The 23398-nt window shown below is 40.3% G+C and overlaps 1 protein-coding gene across 1 annotated transcript; it reads right to left on the reverse strand.

Annotated features, from left to right (window-relative positions):
• PIP4P2 (phosphatidylinositol-4,5-bisphosphate 4-phosphatase 2) lies at positions 1–23179 on the reverse strand. Its single transcript, XM_086465766.1, has 7 exons — positions 23074–23179; positions 16776–16924; positions 15287–15393; positions 13397–13520; positions 7520–7572; positions 1256–1346; positions 1–177 (listed from the first exon to the last, which is right to left on the reverse strand). Exons 1-7 carry the CDS (start codon positions 23177–23179, stop codon positions 34–36), a joined length of 774 nt encoding a protein of 257 aa, XP_086321892.1. The 3' UTR covers positions 1–33.
• Between the last annotated feature and the right edge of the window lie 219 nt (positions 23180–23398).

Genomic DNA, 23398 nt, shown 5'->3' on the forward strand with positions numbered 1-23398 from the left:
TGGATGCTCATCTGCTATAATCTAACAATTTCTCTATGCAAAACTGTGCTCTGGATAACTGACTTTAATGGCTCCCCAGTAGCAGGCTCGAATGAGGCAGATTAAACCTAAGAGATAAGCGACAGCCCAAGAAACATACGTTGCATGAAATCGCCTGGCAAAATCCTGTGTACCAACCTAAAAAAAGAAAACAAAAGTGTCAAACATACAACACTATCTGCTGTTCAGGGAAGAGCAAATTATGTTAGAGAAGCATTTTGGCACCTTTTTTTACTCTGATAAGGATAGATCATATTATTAGCCTAATTTTACACAATTGTAGGATAATTGTGCTTGGAAGGGACATCAGGAGGTCTCTAGTGCCAAATTCCCAATCAAAGCAGGGTCAGCTCTAAGGTCAGACCAAGCTGCTCAGGGTTTTAACCCAACTGGGTCCCAAAAAACTCCAAGGATGGAGGCTACACAAACCTCTAGGCGCACCTCACGGTGAAATATTTTCATCATTTTCAAACTCAGTAAGGTTATTAAAAAAAGAAAAATCAAAAGAAATCTGTCTCTCACTTTTTATTTTTGGCTGTCACTGGTTTTATTACGGAAACCAGAAAATCCTTCATAACATTTAAGCTCAGACATAAAAAATTATTCAGGTTATAATGCAAGTTGGAAGTATAATGAGAATCACAGTACGAATGCAGATGCAGGTATTTCCTCCTATGTACTTTTCTGGGACTGCTAGGTAGAAAGTTGGCTCTAGTAACCAGTATCAGATACTTCAGAGCCAAGCAAGCCAGACGGTTTTCTGAGTAACAGAGTAACAACAATGAGAGCCTTTTAATTTGTGATTTGTAGTTTGTTATCTGGTTTTACTCCTTATAGCTCCTACAAACTTACATTCCTGGCCATACAGCAATATGTATTTCTGGAAACCTGGAAGTTCTGAGAGCCCTAGCAAGAGCAAGATGTTCCAGTATTTCTACAGTGAAGTAAAACCATTTTTCATAAAACTACTAGAGAGATTAAGAGTCAAATTTTGTATCAGGAAGAGGAGGCTCTCAGAGTGCCAGAACATTTTTTTTTAGGAACATTTCATTTTTCTGGCTCAGACGATTAAGGCCAATAGAGGTGACAAAAACCACACAAACTTAGGAGGTTTTACTCAAATGCTGGGGAATGAAGAGCTGGTCGTCTAAGGGAGCTCCTGTGTACATGCACACCCTTGCACACAGTTGCAAGTATGTCACAGTACATCACTCACAGTTAATCCAACTCCAATGAAGACACATATCATTCCAATTGTAATGTACGCACAGCAGCGTCTCCGTGGCAGTGCACTTCCAACAGAAGAACTGTTAGAAAATAAACCGTATTGTATTTTAAATAATAAAAAAAATACACCACCAAACAATAAACTACATAAATAGTAACTGCTGAGTCTAAATGGGAGGAGAGGAAGAGACTGGCAACACACATGCATCATCTTAAGTTCATAAAGTTGTAGCCAAAGTCTACACTTATACCAAGTAGTAAAAGACAGGTGTCCGCTTGTTTAAGGGGAACTATTGGTGAAGATTATTTAGTATCTAAAAGTCTAAGTGCTTACATCAAAGAGAGTGGTGCCACACCTGCTGTTTGAGTGTCTCTACCTCCTATACCCACAGTGCACCCAGATAAGTATCTTGAATAGCCTTTGGACTGCAAAACCCGAGTTCACTTTGCAGTTTCCATGTAGGTTGTAAGACACCCTTTAGACTTTTAATACGTCAATCCATGGCTTTAATACATTCACTGCATCAAGTCACTGGAAATCGCTTCTACCACCCCTAAATGTCATTAACGACCTGCACTACGTCCTGGAATAGTTCACTCAATACCATTGAGTGGCTAAACTCTACCCTATTTCTTGAAGATAAAAACCCAAGCCGTTTTAGTCACAAAAACATGATTTTTTTTTTTTTTGTTCAACATTTCCAAAGACTGAAATTATTTAGACACGTCTAAGTCAGTTTTAGCAACCTGAAAACCATGGCAAGTTATTTTTACTTTCCAATTTCCTTTTAGCGTTCTACCACCAGTTACATTAGCTGCACAAATCACTGCTGACAACCAAGGTAAATAAATCCCCTGAAAGCTCTGCCACTCATCATGTAGACTATGAACTCCAAGACAGACAGTTTTGTCTCTACCCGCTGTGTTAAGCTATTACAGTGCTTCAGCCAAACAAAATATAAAATGCAAATAAAACATTACATTCTTTACCGCAGGTTAGAAAATTATTCCAGAAGTTCAGCGTCGTTTAGCAAATACATCTTGAGTCACACATTTGAAGCACACATAGCTATACTAATGAGGAAAATTGGAACACGATTTAATTTCATTGAAACACAGTGAACACATAGGTCCATTGGAAGGACTAGAGAGGCAGAGGTGCTTTCATAAAACATGTACCATCTATCTTAGAGGTAGTTTGGAAGCACGCTGAAGCATGCCATCATTATTTAAGTACTTCATTCCATTCTGGGAGATCCACACACCTTTAGAAATACTGGGATGCTTGCACTCTGTATTCAAAGATACAAAGGAAAGTAATTTTCATCCCATGATAGTTCAACATATTCAAGACAAATGTGTAACAGCACTGTTGAACTGTTGAAGTAGTAATTGTCATATGACTGACCAAATTTCTGGCTCCAGTTAATTAACCACATAGTAAGGCCTCATATGCTTAGCATGTGACTAAAATTTTTTAAGCATTCATCTTAGAAAGCCTTCAAATAGATTGGTTTAAGCAGCTTTACTCCAACATTTCTTTACAAGGAATTTCTAAAATGCTCCAAGGGAAAAAAAAAAAAAAAAAGGCCACAGTCCTCAAGCTAACATGATGAGCTTCATCTTGAAAGGCAAGGGTTGACTACAGTGACCACTCACAAGCCATCTCCTCTTCTGCATTTTCAGAAGAGGGAAAGTCACGAAGTTGTTCTCATTACTTTCCAAGGGGAAATTACTTCTTAGCCTCACCATACACATTTGAGATGGGACTTGGGGGGTGTGCAGGGTGTGACTATGGTGGGAGAATTCCCAGTTGGGAAAATAATGGTATCTTACCACACTCTCACCCGCTGCCCTCCCCCCGCCCCAAGCCACCCTAAATACTTCTACAGCCATTCTAGAAGAAGCATACATTGTCTGATTCCAAGCTAGAGGAGGGGGGGGGGGGGTGGGGGTGGGAATCAAACAAACCAGAAGTTTTATACAAGGGGACATGGAGGAGACTTCTCCAAAAGCTGAACTGATGAGCACAGAGCTTGCCAAACTGACCTTAGGTTCCCTCCTTTGCAGGATTTCCTGGCTATGTACTCAGAAAGTTAATTCTATTATAGAGCTGGATACGTTAAGATAAGCTGGTAGAAATGTCATGTTCAATACACCTAAAACACACGTGACATTTACTGCACTGTGTATTTCACACAGAGACAAAGTTCTTTTTGGGAAAGAAACCTTCACTTTCAGAGCTGTCTGACTTATGATCTTGTTTTTGTAATCATAATATTGCAAGTGCCATGTGTATTTTCCATCTGTATTCCTCTCAAGCTCTGTGCCCTCCTATCCAGTAAGAAAGACTGGGAGAGAAACCATCACCTCAAATAACGCAAAAAGGAAGCGTAAAGAATATCTAATTTAACGGCCTTTTTCTTTCCATAGAAAGCAAAGATGAAATAAATATATTAATTTCTACAGTCACATAACAGACCTGGTAATATTTAGCCATCCTAATAAATCATAATTTATTTTTCATCTCTCAACAGTGTTATTAGCCACTGGGCCACTCTAAATAGTGAGATTTCCCTCTACCCACCCCAACTTACACATAAAAAAAAACAAACTAACTTTGAATAAAGCAAGCTGAAACCCTACTCCAAAACCTAACAACTGTGGCAACTTTGGCAGGCACATTCAGAAGTATTAAAACTGGGATCAAAATAACATTTTTAAATCACAGAAGCAGCTGTTTCCATTGTGGGACTACGGAGGGTAAACTCACTACAAAGCTATCCAGAAGGCAGCAGTTCTTTCTTTCTGAGCTGCTGCTAAGGAAGCAAAGGCACCTGCCAGACCTTTGGGCAGCAGCAGCAGATAAGAGACACCAAAGTCAATTTAGCATCAGGTGGTAATTAGAAGAGGGGAAAACCACCACAAGGGACAGAGGCTATTAAAGGAGTAGCACAGGAAAGAATGCAGGGTCTCTTGTGCTCCAAATAATAGGAATTATTGCCAGGGTAATAGATGTGCTTTTAGAAGGGTTTTTAAGAAGATCATCAAAATGCCAGTATTTTGAAGGTGAAGAGCATTGCTGAAACTAGCCTCCACAGCAGTGCTGGGGTGCCAATATCTCTCTTTTTCCTAAAGGTCCTGCAGACTTTTATGAGGCAAAAGTGTTATAAATTCATTTCAGTTCATCATTTTGTCAGACCTTAAAAAGGAAAATAAGTAGGTTCTAAAGGAAAAGGAGAAAAAAAAAAAAAAAAAAAGAGAGAGATTTGGCATTCTGAATTACAAACTTGTACCATTCAGTTCTCTTTCTAGTAACTGAATTCATGATCCTGAAGTTTCTAGATGATTTAGTATACAGCTTGGGAAAGAGAGCAGCAGACAAAATCCAGTTCCTGCTTCTTCGCCATCATTAAGTGGCAAAAAACACCAGAAGCCTTCCTTAAACCTCTCACTCTCTCAGGAAACAGGCTGATAGACATCTGGTATTTTGCAATACAAAAGAACACTGAAATAGCAAAAAGAAACAGTTTCTCCCCATTCTCAGGTGTCATCCTCTACAGTACAAATGAAAGTATATTGCAACAATTTTCTCATTAGCTACATTTGTCATCCCAATGCAGTAGATAATGTGCAACTAAGGGCCTGAGTGAGGCAGAACCACTACACTTCAGTAGTGCCTCTGCAAACACCTTACCTATACTGGCATGACCAGGTTTGTAGCCCATTTCCAAAGAGATTTGGTCATTTACCAAATAAATTATTTTACTCTCTGCATTACCCAAGATATTTTGCAAAAAATTACTCAGGGCGAGGGCCGGGGGGGGGGGGGGGGGGGGGGGGCGTGCTGAACATGGGATGATCACACAGACAAAAAAAAAGTATTTCACAAAATCATAAATTTGTGACCACAATGGTAGCAGGTAAAAGGAACTAAAAACAAACAAGAAACCCGAGATCCTGTTTCTGCAAATTCCAGATATGAAAGGTTACTTTGTCTATGTACTCTGAGGCATGATAGCTTTATTTTCACTGTTTTGTTATTGACCGTTTCATGTACTAACTCCTAATTTCCCCTGCAGTTTTACAAGACACTCTTAATATTAAGATCTAGTCTCCATCAGCCAAATAGGTGGTCACAAGCAAGCTATCTGCAGAGATTCACTACACTTTTAAAAACGTTTGAAACAAAATCATGAAAATTATTTGAGAATCTAAAAGTCTCAGCAGATGCTGTCTTGAAAAACCTACTGTTGCAGTGATTCAAGGTGCCTTTTGCCTCAGTCTACACTATCCTTTTTTCAGTGACAATCAAATGAGTCAAGAAAAAGGAATGAATAGTTTTGCATCTGACTAGTCAGCTACTAATGAAAGAGGTTTTGCATTAATAAGCTGAAAAAAAGAATCCCATATTCCTTTCTGACTACTTGGCTACAGGTACGATGACCTCTGACAAAGGGCTGATAGAAAGCAGTAGGTCACTGCAGTTATTTATTCCATCATCACGACTCAAAGCTCTGCCTCACCTACGCTGTGCCCTAAATCCATACATTAGAAAAGTTTATGCTGTTGGAAGTGCAGAACTCCTGACCAATGCATCTCAAATGGGGTAAGACACCAAGCAACTCATTCAAAGCTAAATTACAATATTCCATAGTTTGCATCCTCATAGGATAGAAATGCTAATTTGTTAAAATTTGTTTTGTATTCTGCAATTCACTTGCCACGCAAGCTGTAATTTTCACAAATTACACTGCAGAGATTCTCGGGTTTTATTACATACAGATAGCCTGCTTTGCACTTCATAGACAAAAATACTAAGAAATTCTTAGACTCCAGCTGGATTTTAAAATACCAGCATTGTACATCAACAGATCACATGGTGCGACTTTGGGACCGTTGTGTGGAGTGGGTTTTTTTGTTTTGTTATTGTTGAGATTGTTTGTTTGGTTGGTTTTGTTGGTTTTAAGGTTAAACAGCAAATAATTTTGTACCTAAGGAGAGTCAAGAAAAAAAGCTGAGGTCAGCTATCAAGTGTGACATGATAAAATACACATAATTGCAATTTGTTTAAAACCAAACCAACCAAACCTCAAAACACCAACACCTCCCCCCAGGATTGCAAAGACTGAATGCAATTACAGTCAGTAAAAACACCCCTGCAAAGCAACTTCTCATCAAGACTGGTTTTTTGACCTAAGCAAACTAGAACATATCCACTACTCCACATCTGATCAGTCACATCCCTGAGGTAAAACATACCACTAGACTGACTTCTCTATCAAATACTCCACTAAAAGATTTCAATCCCTGTTGAAGGCCAGGCCACACCAACACCTACAGTACATTTATCCTAAGCCTTCTGCTTCCTAAGGGACCTGCTAGTTTTCCTACAACATGCAATACAGATGTGGTTCTTCGTTCCCAGTGGAAAACACACCTGTTCCTTTAACTGGAAGTCACAGTTGCCTATCAAAGCAAGACAAATATTTATTTAAACCAGCAGGACAAGAAAGTCTCTGAAGCAATATTTTTAAGTCTTAATTCACACCCTGTGGTTGAGATTCCACACAAATTTAAAGTATGTTAGTAGTGTAGCTTTTAACAATTCAAACTAAGTATTCTTGACCTCAGATAAGAAAGACCAAACAAATACTCAAAAAAGCAGCCCCAAACAAAAAACAAAACAAAAAATCTCTTACAGCTCTTGTATTCTAATTTTTCTCCTTCTTATTGAAGTAATAGCAAATGAGTAGACAAGTTATTCCACAGTAATTCATAAACATTAAACAAGGTAATGCATTATGATGCTTAACACAAATTAGTTGTTAAGTTTGAAATCAGTAAAACCTGTTTCAAATTACAGCAAGAATATTCCGTTTCCTCTTACAATAAGGCAATTCAAGTTCTACATTTAAACATGACATCTGATTAACTCATGAAGTGGTAAAACATCAACATAACTTGTTAATTTTAGCAACCCATTCCTGTCTATTGTTACCAGCTTATTTTTGCCTCTAGCAATTCAATCAGAGCAGTTTAATAAATGCGGGTTGGATTTGTCAAAGTTACTGATTTGTGCATAAGGAGTGGAGAATTCATGTGCACACAACATCTCTTTAGCGTTGGAGTTCAGATGAGCACGGCAAAATAATCAACACGGCAGACATTTTACTCCAAAGACTTTTACAGAAGAAACACTACCAACTTACTTAGCAGTTAATTTATGCAACCTTGCTTTCAGATAACTTACATTTTTTTGCAGTGCGGGCATTTTGCTAGTGTGTTAAACCTCAGTTCCATCCACTGTAAAAAGAAAAAATAAAAAGGGTGAAAAACTGGCCTGAGAAATGTTTGTTGTACATCATGCTAAATGTCACTGTGAAAACATTTTGCTTCTCAGGCTTTCTTTGACTTGTTTCTTGCGTTCTTCCATAAATGGGATGCCCTTTTGTCAGTGGCAACACAGGACTGGGATTTCCATGTGGACATTTCCCATGACTTGCCTTAGTATTACAACATTCACTTGACGTAATGTGGTTTCATCCATGGGCACAGTACGGGCAACATGACAGTATTAATACATTTTTTTTCTCTTACTTCCACAAATATGAATATACTGTGAATCAAAAGAAATGTGTTTTCTTTGGCAGAGAAATGTGTTTTCTTTAGTACAGAGAAGTATGTTTTCCTATCTTTCCCCAACCCTTGCATCATTTATAAAAACTAAGTGCACAGAAAGATTAGCTAAAGAGTATTTTAGAAAGTAGATGTCTTTTTAAGTTTTATATCGATAAAATAGAGAACACTTGCCTGCTTACAGGACATTTTAAAAAGGTAATTCCTAAAACCATACATGATATGGTCATAACCATGCATAGACTAAAACCTATCTGGGAAACAGCCTTAGTGAAAGTAACGCCTAGAACTACCTCAATCAGAGGATACATAGTTACATACTCATTTTAAAACAGCAGGTTTTGTTAAATTTCATTCTGTAACAACAGTATTAAACAAGCATTTTAAACATGTTTGTCTTGACCAAGGGGATAAGATCATTGTTCTTTGCTCTGTAAGCAGCGATATAGTACTCGCAGCTCTTTGCTGCTCCCTTTCTCAGCTGGAGGTAGTTAGCACAGTTTCCTGGTTAAATATCATTCCCTCCTCCCCTGCCCTCTTAACTTATGCAAAAGTCACACCACAAATTACTAGCATGGGAAGAAGCCACAGCACAGACCACCAATGCCTCCTTTTGGATCCTCCTTATCTCTGTGAGAAATCAGAGGTCGGTCTACTGAAGCGAGTAGTGCTGTTGTAACTGCTACAAACACAAACCAAAATCAGACCCCATCCTTGCATGGAAAACAGGACTCAGCTACAGCACAGCACCATTTAAACATTGAGAATGAATCTACAATTTTATGCATGAAGAAAGAGGATGAGGCTTGTAATGCCTTGCCAGTATGAGCAGGATTTGCTGTGAGCAAGGTTCTCATCTGTAATGTTTACAGCACTTTTTCCTGCCTCTTGTGGGTCTCCCTCAGTTTTATTTACTTCTAATGAGGCCAATTCTCCACTAAGAAGAAAACCGTAATTTTTTTCCTGGTTCTGAAGTATCCAATTACAATACCAGTTACATAGTTGTTGTTTAAAATTTATTTGTTTACAAAGACTTGGCCAAACTGATTCAGCATAGTTGTATTTTACCCCTTAATAAAATGAAAGCTTCTGTAATACTCCCAACCTGAGCAATGCATTTCAGGAGGATTCATGCTTATCTGGCAGGAATGTGGAAGCAGAAAGTTGGCTATTTGCTTGCACCCCTGTCAAAAACTACTGTTTCACTTAGTTCTGCACAGCAGAAGTGGGATAAGATGTGATCGTTGGTTCTGGGGATAGAGACATGCCTCTTCAGAGCTGTTCTTTCAACTTTTTAAACTGCAATTCCAAAAACAGAAGCAAATCCAAACCCAGGACTTACATTTTATGTAAGTCACATATGTTCAACTTCATTTCTGTACACTAGTTTTATTCCAGGGTAGGCAACTCCATTTCCAAAGTTACTCATTAATGATCTTTCTAGGGTTTTATTTCTTTTAAGATTTCTGATTAGTAGCCATAATTATTAATGGATGCAAACTCAAATGCACTTGGGCTCTAAATATTGATGGGGGAAAAAAAAAACCCAGCAAAAACACCACACATTGATAATGCATTTTCATTGAGAGCTACCTAGAAGTAAGAGAAGCACTAACTGTTACGATGCCTTTTCACATACAGCAAATATTTGCAGGAAAAAAGAAAAAATGGAAAAAGACATTCAATCTACAAGATTTCAGATCATGTTAGCATAGGGAAAGGTTATTTTCATGCACATTATAATTTTCGGAGTTTTGGTGGGTTTTACAAGTAGTTTAAATCATGCTTAAAGCTGGTATTTTTTACTCATATTCCAGAATGCTTTGAAGCACCTAATATTGTTTCATGTTGTTAAGAAAACTTGAGGTTACAAAACTTGAGTTAATGTGAAGTTTAGCTCCCTGCCGACAATACAAACTGTATTTTTGCCATTGAAACAATACAATAAACAATAGCCCAAATCCCTGGTTAGATGTACTGAAACACAGATGAGGATTTCAGAGAGCTCTTAAATGTTTCAACTGTGGACAAAACCAGACATCCATCAAGGGATTTACTAGAAAAGTATGTCAAACTTTCTTTCTTCTGAGCCTAAAATAGTTCTCAATGCATTCAAAACCAAGACAAAGGAGGAAAGGAAAAAAAAAAAAAAAAAGACATCTATACGTATATACACACACACATCCCTACACACAGCTGTCTATGCCAAATAAAGCTTCCCCTCCGCTCCTCCCAGTCCTTTGGGAAAGTAAAATACCCCTGCAGATTAAACAATTTTTTAGTTTTCTTAAGAATTTAAAGGCTTTTGTATTAAATTATTTTAGAAGAAATACTTTTCATATTTGATTAATTTGAAAAAAATAAAATTGACAGAGCACAACTGACAAACCACAGAGCTTAGCCTACAGCCTCTGGCTTACACGGTTTGCTCCTGGCTTCTTGGCCTTGAGGGTCTCTCTGATAGCAGGACAGTGGCAGGAGGCCGGAGCGGGACACAAGAACACCCCTCCCCTGCCTGCCACCATTTCCAAAAGCAACTCTGCCTCTGACAGCCACAAATCATCATAGGCAGAGGCCTCTGGGAGAGGGGTTGCAGGAAATGAATTACTTACTGCTGGCAGAAACAGCAACTGAGCCACAGCCCAAGTCCAGAAGCTCTCAAAAAAGCCCAAATCAGGTCAGATTGTGATTCAGCAGGACAGTTAAAACTCTCATCCTGCCCTTCTTTTCTATTCTACCACTTTTTCCACTTGTCTGAACTTCCAGAAACAGTAAAAACCTTAACACAGAGGAGGCCCCTATCAAGTTAACCAAGGGAAAAAAAAAACCTGATTAACAAAATGTGGCTAACTAGTGATAGTTCAGCTACAGTATCACTTCAGTACTAAGTCATTCTCCCAACTGAGACAGAGAAGCTTGAAGGCACGCCACAGCATGGAGCATGCTTTTAATAATTTATAAAAAACACCTCCCACGTGTACTGTTACAGAAAGCACAGCCCATACTTATGCTTTCATATGGAAACAAAAAAAAATTCTTGGAAAGGTGGTGAACAAGTTGATACCCTTAAAAGAACACGGACAAGCAACTGACAATTTGACTTTTCTGCCCCAGGTATTCTAGCTTTGCTTGTCTATTTGACTTACTTTTTAACTGCCAAGTAAAGTAAAGGAGATATCTTACTGAGTTGCTGAGAGATGCATCTAGCATTACATATTTGCTTTACAATGTGGAGATCTCAAAGGGCAGAAATACCCTCACAGAAGCTGAGTTTTCAGACTGGCTAAAGCACTTCTATTTTTTTGCTTCTCTGTTCACTCTCAAACCCAAACAATCTTCTGATTCTCCTTAAATAAAAAAAAAAAAAAAAAATTATTTGCAGAATCTCAAACTTGGTACAGAAAAAGGTAGAAGCAAAAGTGTGGTGGGAAAGCTGTATAAAGTGAAAAAAAAAGCGTTTGTTTCTTGGTAACTCAGCATGAAAGAATACAAGCTTCAAATTTATAACGATTTTGAAGGTTTTTTTCAATGTACCATGAAGTGGTAAGTTGGTCTTACTGGCAGATAGGACTATGAAGTTCAGAATGGCGCAGTTCCCTAAAGCAACCATCAGACCTGAAGTCAGGCACAAATTCCAAATTAGAAAACTTAGCCTTTTAAGGCATATTCTAGCAGTTATGGGCAAACCCAGCCTCTCTGGGTTTGGGGGTTTTTTTGGTGGTTTTTTTTTTTGTTGTGGTTTTTTTTTTTTTCCTCTCCTTATGTTCACCTAAAGAAGTTCATAGTGTAAACCACAGAATTAATTGGGCTGTGCTTACATAAAGTAAACAGGTGATAAAGATAACTAAAATTCCCATGCTTATGAAAGCCCCCCAAAATAGGCCAATAATTTAGCAATGAGAATTTTACTTCATAACACTGACTCTCTCTAATGAATAAAAAAAACCCAAAAAACAAAACCACACAGTAGAGATGGTCTTTTGTGTTGAGATCACATTAAAACTTAATACCGTAACTCTCTTACAGCACTACTTTTGCCTGTGCTGTTTTGGAGCTGTGCTAATAAACATAATTGTGTTACAAGTATCAAACTACAGTGTTCATACAGGTACTTAACAGTTTGGAACATGCTACTATATTTAAAAAAATAAAAGAAAAGGCAACTCTTAATAAAGGATTCCTTGTTTAGAACATGTACTTGAGATGGCCTTTTTCTTCTGTAGATCCAGCAGTTTTCTCTTAGTAGCATTATTCTATATTGCATACAACGTTCTTACTAGTTAAGGTCACATAGGCTTGCATTTTAAAAAAAGAGAAACAGAAAACCCACTCCAGGTATCTCCAGTTACAGACTACTGTTCTTCAGCAAGGTTTACAATAGGAGTATATATTTTTTTAATATATCAGCAGAATTAGTAGATAGAATATTTCTCAAGCATCTCTCTAATGGCTTCTCAGATACTACGTTACTTGTAAATTCATAATCAAATCCTTAGTTCTCCTTTAAAATAAAGAAGCATAAGAATCATCTCCTGCTCCCTGCATTCATCACCTACTATAGTAGTTAAGCATTATTGCACACCTCACTGATTCATAAACCTGAAGTAAAGATTTGAAAGAACAAGTCTATCCCATTATAGAGCTCATAACAAGTAAACCCTTCTCTCACTGCTGATATAAGGCAACACGGAGTGCCATCCCTAAGCTTCCTTTTTCCTTTCACAAAATGCACTTGAGCATTCTCTGGCCTTTATATATCTTATGAGCCTTTGTTTCAGGAACATAATGCCACTCTGGTGACTATGCAGGTCCTTCAGCTATACCACTTATCTTAGCCATTCCCCAAAACTCACAACCCTGACAAGCACTCAAGCACTGCTAGATGACAAAGCTAAAGCTAACTTACCCGAGTACTGCAGACACTCTTCCCAAATCAAAATTCAAGGATAGCAGCCCCTTATCCATGTAACAGGCTGCAAAGGGTTCAATAGCAAAAGGCTATTCTTGCATCCTTCCACTTCAAAAATGGGATCAACTGTCAGTCTCACATACAAACCAAAATCGCCAGTGCCGTAACAACTGGCAGACAGGCTAATGGCAAGTGCTACAATGAACAGCTTTCAGGGGTCCATAGAGCAATGGCAGAACTGCTCTCTTAGGCACTGCAGAACATAACCATCATTGCAAGCCTAAACAGAACCTGGAAGAGTAACTTCCTTTTCCAGCACCGTCCACTCTCACATCACTAAATGATAAGACTGACTTTGGGATTTATCCATGCATGCACAAAAAGACTCTTAAAAGTTTTCTTGAAATGCATGTAAAGATAACCAAACACAGACCATACAACCCTAGCAACATGAGCACAGAAGAAGATTTAGATTCTCAATGATGCCATAGAGTGAGGTAATATGTTTTTAAAAGTGCTTAGCACAAATAGGTTGAAGGATAGCATGGTGAAGTGAGAAGAAGGATCTGGTGCTTTACTTACAAGGAATGTATTTCCACAGTGCCCACATACCACTCTAGTTCCGTCTGGTTGAACTGGCAAGGCAGGCTGAGCTGGCTGCTCTTCTGGGATCAGCATGACTGGACCAAGAGTAATGATGCGTCTACTGTGTTAAGAACATTAGATGTACATGTAATTAAGCTAGCAAAAGAGAAAGATGATGCGTTTAAGCAATTAGCTCAGTCTCTACCAAATATTTTACACTTTCAAACCAGAATCTGCTTTTTAAACAGGTGATGCACCCAGTTTTGGTCTCTCTCCAAAGTGGTGTTTTCCTCTTCAGTATTGAAAACATTCTCTTTCACTATAAGATCAGCCAGAACCCTGTAGAGATCAAAGACTTGCCATCATATGGCAGAAACACTCCTTAGGAAAATGAAATCTTAATACCCAGGCTGAGCAAGCCCGTGAATTGGAATGTACATACCACATGAAACATGTAGAGCAAGAACTCTTCCATAACCTAGTTCTCCTTCCCAAGTCAGATACTCCTCCTTCCCACACTACTGACAACCACATCAATATAAATAGCATATCCACATTTGTACCATAAAAACTCCATTCAAATTGAGTGAACTAAAACCCAAAACCACCCTATGTTGACTAAATGCAATCAATTTACTTTAAAAACAGTTTGTAAGTATTTGCTTTTATGTTCAACATGTTTCCAGTTTAATTATACAATTTGTCCATCCAAAATGACAGTACCCAAATCAACCAACTCAAAGCAAAATGAGGATCAGACTTCCTAGCACGAAAAAAAGTGAAGGGGAAAAATTAAAGCATTATTTAACTTGCATTGCATCTCTCTCCATATACAACCAAAATTTTATTCTCGATGGCCTCCCTTCAATCTCGAGCCTTCGATTTAGGGCATACTCCCAACTCTCTCCTTCAAAGTACCCCAATTTCACTCATCATCTAGTAAACAAATACATAGGCTATCTTAGGGAAACTGCCGAGATATATGCTTTTGAGATAATTTTAATAAAATTAGGGAGTTTCTGATTCAGCTTGGTTACCAACCATATGATGTATTACAACTGAAGTATCTCATTAATGTTTTTTCACTCCAATATTTTGAAGTTTTCCCCAACACTGCATTAATTAAAAAAAAAAAAAAAAAAAAAGGAAAAAGTCTCAAACTATGTTTCAAAACCAGACTAGCCAACAGACTGGTGACTAGAGCACTTGGTGTGGTAGAACTCCCCTTCATGTATCTGCAGACCTAGCCTTCATTTCAATTTCTCCTGTTAGAGCCACACCACTTATAATCAGATTACTCCTACCTCAGTGGGATCTTTACCACCCTAAGCCTGACTCACTATGGCAATTGCACTTATTTCTTTTATAACAAATGTGTAAAATAAAGTCGAGAGCTGAGAGAAGATTGAAAATGCAGTGTAACAAAGCAGGGAGAACAGGACTGAAGCCAACCTACCACTCCCTCTCCCACTTCAGCATGAAGATCCCACTCTGAACCAGGCAAAGTGAGCAACCTCTGTGTTTATTACGATTAAGTTTCCAAGAAATTATAAATGTTAACTCCCAGAAGCAAGAAGTGATTTTCTTCTCCATTATTCTTTATACCATTTGTTCCTTATGAAGTAGCGAAAACGGGAAACACACATTTGAGATTACCATTAAATAAAAAAAAAAATAAAAAATTTTTTTCCTCTTTAAAGTTAATCTAAAAAAAAAAATTCAAAATTGACACTAGCACAACCTGTGTCTGTGGTAATTCAGTAATGCTCTGTAAGTGTCCATGTACAAAGGCCTAGGCTTGAACCTCTCAGTTTTAAATACTCAACACAAACAGCAACATTGCTTTGAAGAAAACTATTTCAAGGCACTTAAGTTTTTTATTCTTACCAGTTTGGTCTTGGACAGCCTATTTTCCGAGATGTATCCTTACAGATAAGGAGACAGTTACATTGACATCTAACATACTTCTTCCCTGAAGGAGGGTTTTTGATTGGCTAAACAAACAAACAAACAAAAACCAGCAGAGAACACACATCAGAAGTCATGGCAATTCACTTTTTTTCCTCGTAACAGTATGACAAAGCAGAACAGCTTCTGTGACAAGTTCTTGCTAACAGAAATACAGTTCCTCTTACAGAGGAAACTTGAGGTTCAAGACAAAATTAGAAGTTTTCTCTCTCTTCCCAGAGAAAGAAGTGCAAATTACCCCACTAGAACAAACACGATTCTGCAAACTAATGGAAAAACCATTCATATTTTAGCAACAAAGAATTCAAGACTTCAGTTTAGTTATTTTTCAAAGTGTGAGTATGTTAAGTAGAGGTGTATTTTAAAAAAAAAAAAAAATAGTCAAAACTTCAGAAAAGCCTCCTTGCCTGGCACAATGGCTTTACTCAATAGTGAAAGGATCACAGTCTGGTTCTCAGTCACCAAAAGAACGTGTAGACATCACTGAAAGGTAATCTTATTTTAAACTGTACTGAAATCACCTTTCTCCAACCTGGGAGTCAAGTTTCTGGATCCCTTTCATACAGCAAATAAAAAACTGCAAGGTACCTTGTTTGGCTTGAAACATTATATATTAGCAGGGAAAGTGAGTATTAATGGCAGGTTCTCCACTCTGTCTTTTAAGTAGAACCGCCCCCCTCCCCATATTCATACAGTTTTAAGGCTTCTGGATATAATTTAAAGTTCTTTTCATAAAATAAATCCAATGCAGTGTTTTTCATACAAATACCCCCCGGTAGCTGTGGAGTGCTGCAGTATCAGATCCCAAAACTAAAACTGGCAGGAAGGAAAAAAATAGAAGCGGGAGGCCAAACAATGAAGACTTGAATTAAGAGGGGAAGAGGCGCAAAAAGGTCTTTGATCGCTGGAAAAGAACTATAATTTAAGCATTTCAAAATTGTTGTGTTGCGGTTTGTTAGCAAGCTACCAAATTGACTGAATAGTATTGCAGGAGGAAAGCATACATCCAGGGAGAGGTGTGGATTAGTTACTTTGTTTCTTCCACTCCTAAAATAATTCAATTCTTCAATTCTCTTCATCCCACCAAAATCAGTTTTACCCTTCCCTACAGAAAAGTAATTACTTAAACAACATTGCTTTTTGTCCTCCTCCGAAGCAAACACCCTACACAGCCAGCTCAACAGCATGAAGATTTACTCTAACTACTTATGACCATCCTTGTGCCGGCAGCCCTCGAACTTGCACACTACCTACGCTAGCAGTCAGCTACGCTGACAGGCCCTTTGCAGGGATGGCAGCAAGGGACTCGCCCTTTGTAGGCGAGGACATGAATTCTACCAACAACATACTTCAACCCCCCCCCCCCCACTTCCCTCCACAAAAATAAAATGCTGAAAGTCTGTTTTACCGTAGCTTCATTGCAAACTGTGCACTTAACAACATGTTGGTGTAGCTTGCCATCCAAATTGATTAGCGACTGGCACACACGGCAGTTTATTACAGGAACACCACTGGCATCTGGACTTGCAATGGCAGTATACGGAGGAGGAAGCTCTGCTGCAAGAGATCAGGAAATCTCAGTTGAAAAACAAACAGGGGATCCTAAAATACCATCAGCAAAGGTAGTCGCTAACAGGCACAGCTTCAAAAAAAGAAAAAATACTAAAAAATATATAAATAATCAAAGTCAGTGATTAGTATAACCATAAGACAAACCCATTTGCTTTCTCCTTCCTTACAACTTCTGTGCACCTGAACATCAACCATAGTTGTACATAAAGCAAACCAGCAACACAAACACACTGTAAACCACACCAGAAAGCGGAGCAGACAAAAGGCTCACCTATGCAATTTAATTTCAAATCAAATTTTTACAGTCTTTTGGAAGGGGGAGGAGGGGACAAAACAAACAAACCCCAAACCCAATACAGATGAGTGGCAACCACAGACTGGCTTCTGAAGAAAAAAACAGGATACAAAACAAGACACGGGTAGGCAGAAGAGCCATAACCAGCATTTACAAAGGTCTGGAGAGACTGAAACGCGGATAAGCATTTATCTAGTAACAAATACTACAAGTAAAAATACAGAAAAGTCCTGTTAAGGAAAAAGGTCCTGGATGGGAAGTGGCATCAAGTGCTGCTTCTCTGAGTGCAATAGCAGCAAATTTATGCTATCTTGAAGAAAAAAAAAAAAATTTGAAATGAACCCTCAAAGCTTCTGCTTTTAAGGGTTCCAGATATTTTTGTGGTTTGACAGCCAAAGTGCAGATGCACAAGAAGGTCTTTAGTCACTCAAGATATGCTAACACAAGGGAAAACAGAGTGGCCTCAGGCCCCCGTGGAAGAGAAGATTTCAGCTTTGCCAGGCCTGAGCCCATGACAAACTAGGGACTAAACACTCAAGATCCTTCTCAGTTTAAGAATTCATGGAATGAAAACAATTCAACACAGCAACCTCTCACAAGTTTATTACCACAATTACTTGGCTTGTAATAGCACTGACATTTCATTGAGAAGCTCAGGGCTCTTCAGGTAAGCAAATAAGGAATGGGCATATTTAGTAGTCCATAGTTAACTTTTTTAATACTCATAGTTTGAAATATTCTGCAGCCTTGGACTTCAATAAATTATTTTATAATTACATCCAAGCAGCCAATAAAATCTTCAATGAAGCTATGAGAAAGCAACCTACTTTCAGTTTACAAACAGCACTGAACAGAGCAGTACCTGCTGGAGGCGCAGCAACGGAAATCATGGGCTGCAATCAAAGCTAACAAGCCCAAGTATTAAATCTAACCCTGTAAGAAAGCACTTACCACTCTTTCACTCTGTTTTACAGCAAATGTCATAAGCTGGAGGGATGTAAGAAACCCTGCCCGTCCTTCCAATCCAAAAATCATCACAAACCTTTGAAGCAGCCTCACTGTTCAGTGCTCTCTCTCTTTGCTACTTGGCCTACAGAGGAACCAGACTCATGCTTGATTTTAACTCAGAGGCAGCAGAAGGAAGGCAGACACCTTGAGGGTCTCAGAATCACATCCAACATACTTGAATTATTGCAGATGAGAAACAAAATTAACTTGTACGCAGCAAAGGAATTCTGAAGTCATCATACAAACTCATGCTCTGTTTCTTGAGCAAGCGACTTCACACCTTCAACTTTGATATACAGGCTGCAGAAATCAACATCCTCAAAAAAGCATCAGCTAACTTATAGAGCGTGTTCTGATTTTTTTTTTCCCCTGTTTCTGTGGAAGTACATTATGAGAAAATGCAGCATCCAGTCAAATTTTTTTTAATAACAACACTATTTTGCAGTACTGAGATACCCTTTTTTCAGTACAAGACTGCCACATACAAGACAGAAGATATTACAAGATATTAACAAACAAAACACACACAGGACAAAACCCAATGCCCACACACTTTGGCAACTGGAAACAATCTCAAGCCTACTAGATCACTTCAGAAACCAGGTTTGAGATTTGAATGATGGGAACAGCAGTGTCTTAGCTGCAAGTGGCAAAGTCAAGGCTGCTGCAAGGGGGTTTTGGCCATAAGCAGACTGCTTAACTGCTCCTACAGCAAGCAGCTGATGCACTTTCTGGCTAGGCGGCCATAAAACAAAAGGCATGTCCAGCAGACCAAATACCAAACTCTCCGTGAAGACAGCCTTACAGTTCAATCCCAGCTTTGAGGTTGTTTTTCTGAAAAGCAACAACCAGAACTTCTTTGCTAGCTCTCAATTTAAAATGCGACTTCTCAACTCTACCAGCTGGGAACAGGGCAGCCGTACTAAGGAAAGGCAAACAGTATCTTGAAGGGTACCAGGAAGTAGACAGACACAAACACACCCCAGCCTTTCAGCTTTCCACAATCCTGGAATACTTTAAGAACGGGCAATTATATCCTTCTAGACATTTATAATATTCTATACCCTACTTGTAAGTGACAACTCTTAGGATTTTGAAAGTTGTTTAAATGAGGTGTGTAAGCACCAGCAGTCACTTCTCCAGCCTCATACTGGAGCTGCTTGGCTTCCAGGTAAGCAGCCACGCTGTTCCTGTCCTGCTGGCTCAGCAAATTTCCGATAGCAAGCAAATAATGGCTGCTTTTCAGAGTGGTGCTGCAGCAAATAACATTTGCTACGGAGCAGAAAGCCAGAGGTATCTTGGCACTGCAACATTCATGCTCAAAGAAAAAGTGCATTTGGAAGAGCTCCAAAAAAACAAAACAGCAAAAGCCACCAAAATCAAGTTTAAAGAAAAGTATACTGGGGGGTGGGGTGGCGGGGAGTGAAAGTAAAATAAAGGCATTGTCTCAGAGTTCGCTGCTAATTCACAGAATCACAGAACGTTAGGGGTTGGAAGGGACCTCAAAAGATCATCTAGTCCAACCCCCCTGCCAGAGCAGGACCACCTAGAGCAGGTCACACAGGAACACATCCAGACATTACCCCTTAATAAAAGGGTTTCAAAGCACATTAACATACTTTGGTATGACTTTTTTTTTTTTTTTTGACAGCTTGAATTTCAGGCTAACTATAACATCTAAAACCAGTTCGTAAAGGACCATCATGTTTGATGTAACTGGACAGTAGGCAAGTCTCACATACACATCAGAGGTTTTGGGGCATGTTTAGTGAGATAATGAACTTCCTGCTGCTGACACATACCAGTTTACAGCTATATTATCAGTTATTCTTTTAAAATAAGTAAATAAATAAAATCCAACAGTCATTAGTTCAGCAAGACTAGCAGAGTGCCCTACCATGCAGTACGTCCGACTAACCTAGATTCCCTCCTCACCCCCACAGGATAGAGATGCAGTGGAAGATATCACATATTCAACCTTAGAAATTCCTTGTGGTGCTTGTGCTCTTTCCTCCCTTGGTATTCAAAGGGCGGAAGCCACAGGGAACCACTTGCAGCTTACCTAGGTCAAACAGAAATAAGTTTGTTTTGTTTATTGGGTTTAAAACAAAAACAAACAAACAAAAGATTCTTTATCTTGACCCTGGAGAGGGTGGGTAAGGGAAAATGAATCAGTGATCTGTATCAGAGACAGGTAGCTATGAACTGAGAAAGCCTACCAAAAAAAAAAAAAAAAAAAAGAGGAAAAAAAAAAGCACTGGATACCACCAAACTACAAGGAGCAGAGTTGATGGTCCCACCCTTTGTCTATGTGGAAAGTTTCTTAAATACTATGCCCTGCATCTACATTGAAAAGATTTTTCTTGCTTGCCTCCATCCTTAGGAACAAACACTGAGCCATTACCAGGATTCAACCACCCACCAGCTTATGCTGAAAAGGCTCAGCTGGGTGAGTCTCAGCTGCAGCCCAACAAGGGAAGAGGCAGCTACTTTCAAACCACGGCCTCTCTTATTTAAAGCTCAGGATGATATATTGGGCACAGTAGATAATTATAGGGATAAATCTATTAAAGTACATTCAGGTGGTAGTTTGGAGGGCGAAGGGCTTCCTCCTTCCTCCGCAGCTCCACACCAGTCAGGTGATGTTAAGCAAGGAAGCTCTGCAGAAAGGGGTCTGGAAGCAAACCCCATCTCCCCATGACAAAGCTTCTTCCCTCTGCATCTAGACTTCTGTTAGGGAGATAGATCAAGACTGCCTATTAGCTAAAAAGGTGGTTTAGCTTGCACAGATCCTTTCACTAAGGATAACTGTCAGAGCAAGGAAACTAGAGCTACTAGGTCTATGTCACAGCTCTGCAAAATTTTGTTCTGCAGGTATCTTTTGGTAAGTTTTGTAGAGCAGTTCTGAAGTGCTACCTAGTATGCTTGCTCATGGACTAATCAAACAAGAGATCCTCAACTCGCAAAGAGATGTTTCACATTTAAGAAAGCTCTATGGTTCCTCCTCACTTCTAGGAACAAGCCACTCATCTCAAGCATCACACCCCACCACTGGTGCCAGGCTAGTTAACACAAGTTACAGGCATGTTCTGAAGGTGCAGCAGGACATGGCTACCAACTGAAATCAGCATTCGGGGTCCAGCTTGTCTCCAGGTCATGAGGTCCACCCTGCGTTCAAGCAAGAGTCATTGATCTGATGAATTTTCATTACTTTTTTAATCTTTAAAGATCCTTTTAAAAACAGATTGAAATGTACGTAAAGTAATAGTTACAGGATAAGGACTACTAAGAATAATAACATCCAATACCAGAATTTAAACTAAGGATTTCTAGGGTTTTTTAAACCACAAAACTTAAGGGATGATGCTAATCCTTTACAATTTGATTAAAAAAAAAAAACAAAAAAACAAAAAACAAAAACCCTCTGCTGTTTTCCAGGCAGATATTCATTTGTTCAATTCAAATGAAAGTGAACAGTCAACACCAGCCACAGCACTGACTGAGGTACATTTTTGTATCAAAGCAAAGAGGACTATCCACAAGATTAAGTATTATTTAAAACAGACAGACGCTCACTCATAGCATTCTAGTTACATACATATGTCACACATCTATACAATTACATAAAAATCTTTAAGAAAGGGCCAACACACTGGAGCCAGTGAGATCAGGACGGTAATCTCACATTTTAAAAGCTACTGCTGGCAAAGCTACACTAATCTTATTTAGTCTTGATTCCTTCAGCTTTCTCTCCCCTTCGCTTTCTGCTCTAAAATGTTTAACTGAGGAAAAAAAAAAAATCTATTGATGTATCTTGTGAACATCCTGATTTATATTTTCTAAGAAAATTTTTTTCACCTACTTACTCAATATTCAGTACTGATCGACAAGATGATTTTCCTAAGTCTTTGTAAGAAAGTTAATACCATACTGTCAAGCCATGATTCCAGCTTTGTAACCACAGTATCTGACTTGCTTTAAAAACAAAGCCAAACCCAGCTATGGCCTTGAAACGTGTTTGCAAGGACATCCTAGTGGTTTCAGACTTCAACTACCACACCGCACAAGCCCTCCTCAGCGTTTAAACCCGGCTGCCAGCACAGGAGCTGATCGGCCGGCACTGCCGGGGTAACGACGGTCACTGAGGACGCAACCGAGCTCTGCCTACTCCGTTCTGCTCCGGCGTTACGCCCCTGCCCGCAGCCGCCCCGCAGCTCGCTGCGCCGAGCCCGGCTGTTGGCCGCTAAGGATCTTTTACCTAGCCCTGCTCCTAATTAATGAGGGAACCGAAGTCTAACAATTACCTTGCAAGCTCCGACATGCGAATGAGTTATAATGAGCAGACTGGTTCGGGCTTGTTTTGCCACTGCGAACCATTATTGTAATTATTTCTTTTTTTCTCCCTTGTGAAGAGTTCACGCCGGAGCGCGGCGCAGAGCACGGCCTACCCGGCCCTCAGCGGCGTTACCTGTTGTTCGCCAGCTCGCCCCCCGCCGCCGGGGCAGGGTGAGGGCTCCCGCCCGCCGGCGGCTCCCGGCCCGGCCTCGCCAACCCTCGGCCCCGCAGCCCCCCGCCGCGGCGGGTAACTTCGCCCGCCGACAAAGGCGAAAGGAGCCCCCACGCCGCCGCAACCGGGCGGAGACGCCGCGTCCCCCGCTGCGGCCGCAGGAGCCCGGCCCGGCCCAGCACCCCGCGCCCCGAGGGCCGCGCCGAGCCCCTCAGGGGCTGCCGGACACACCACCCCCTCACCTCCCCCGCCGCCGCACAGCTCCGGGGGGGGCGGGTCGGTGGTACCGGGCGAGCGGGAGGGCGGCGGCGGCGGCCGCCTTACCTCGGGGGCTGCTGTCCGGCAGATAGGGCGGCGCGGTCGGGGTGACATTGCCGGAGCCGGGCGCGGAGAGCAGCGGGGAGCGCTCGTCCACCCCCTCGGCGGCCATCGCTGCGGCGCGAAGGGCCCTTCCCGCTGCCGGGCGCTCGACGCAGGGCGGGGAGGCGGCCGGGCCAGCGGCACCGGGGAAGGGGAAGGAGCGCAGAGGAAGGGGCTGGGAATGAATGGGACCGGGGCGGGGAGGAGGGACGGCGGGGCGGGGGCTGGGCTAGCCGGGCCTGCCTCCCTCCATCCCCCCGTTCACGGGCTAATGAACGGGGCAGGCCGG

This window comes from Leptosomus discolor, chromosome 5, assembly GCF_034619465.1.
Source record: "Leptosomus discolor isolate bLepDis1 chromosome 5, bLepDis1.hap2, whole genome shotgun sequence".
NCBI lineage: Eukaryota > Metazoa > Chordata > Aves > Leptosomiformes > Leptosomidae > Leptosomus > Leptosomus discolor.

Excerpts from the sequence above, each read along its gene's own strand:
- PIP4P2 (XM_086465766.1), bottom strand. The coding sequence starts at position 23,179 with ATGGCCGCCGAGGGGGTGGACGAGCGCTCCCCGCTGCTCTCCGCGCCC. Across the intron at positions 16,925-23,073 it reads GCCGGACAGCAGCCCCCGAG|CAGAGCTTCCTCCTCCGTAT; the intron begins GTAAGGCGGCCG and ends GATCTCTTGCAG. Across the intron at positions 7,573-13,396 it reads ACTGTGGAAATACATTCCTT|TGGATGGAACTGAGGTTTAA; the intron begins GTAAGTAAAGCA and ends TTCTTTTTACAG.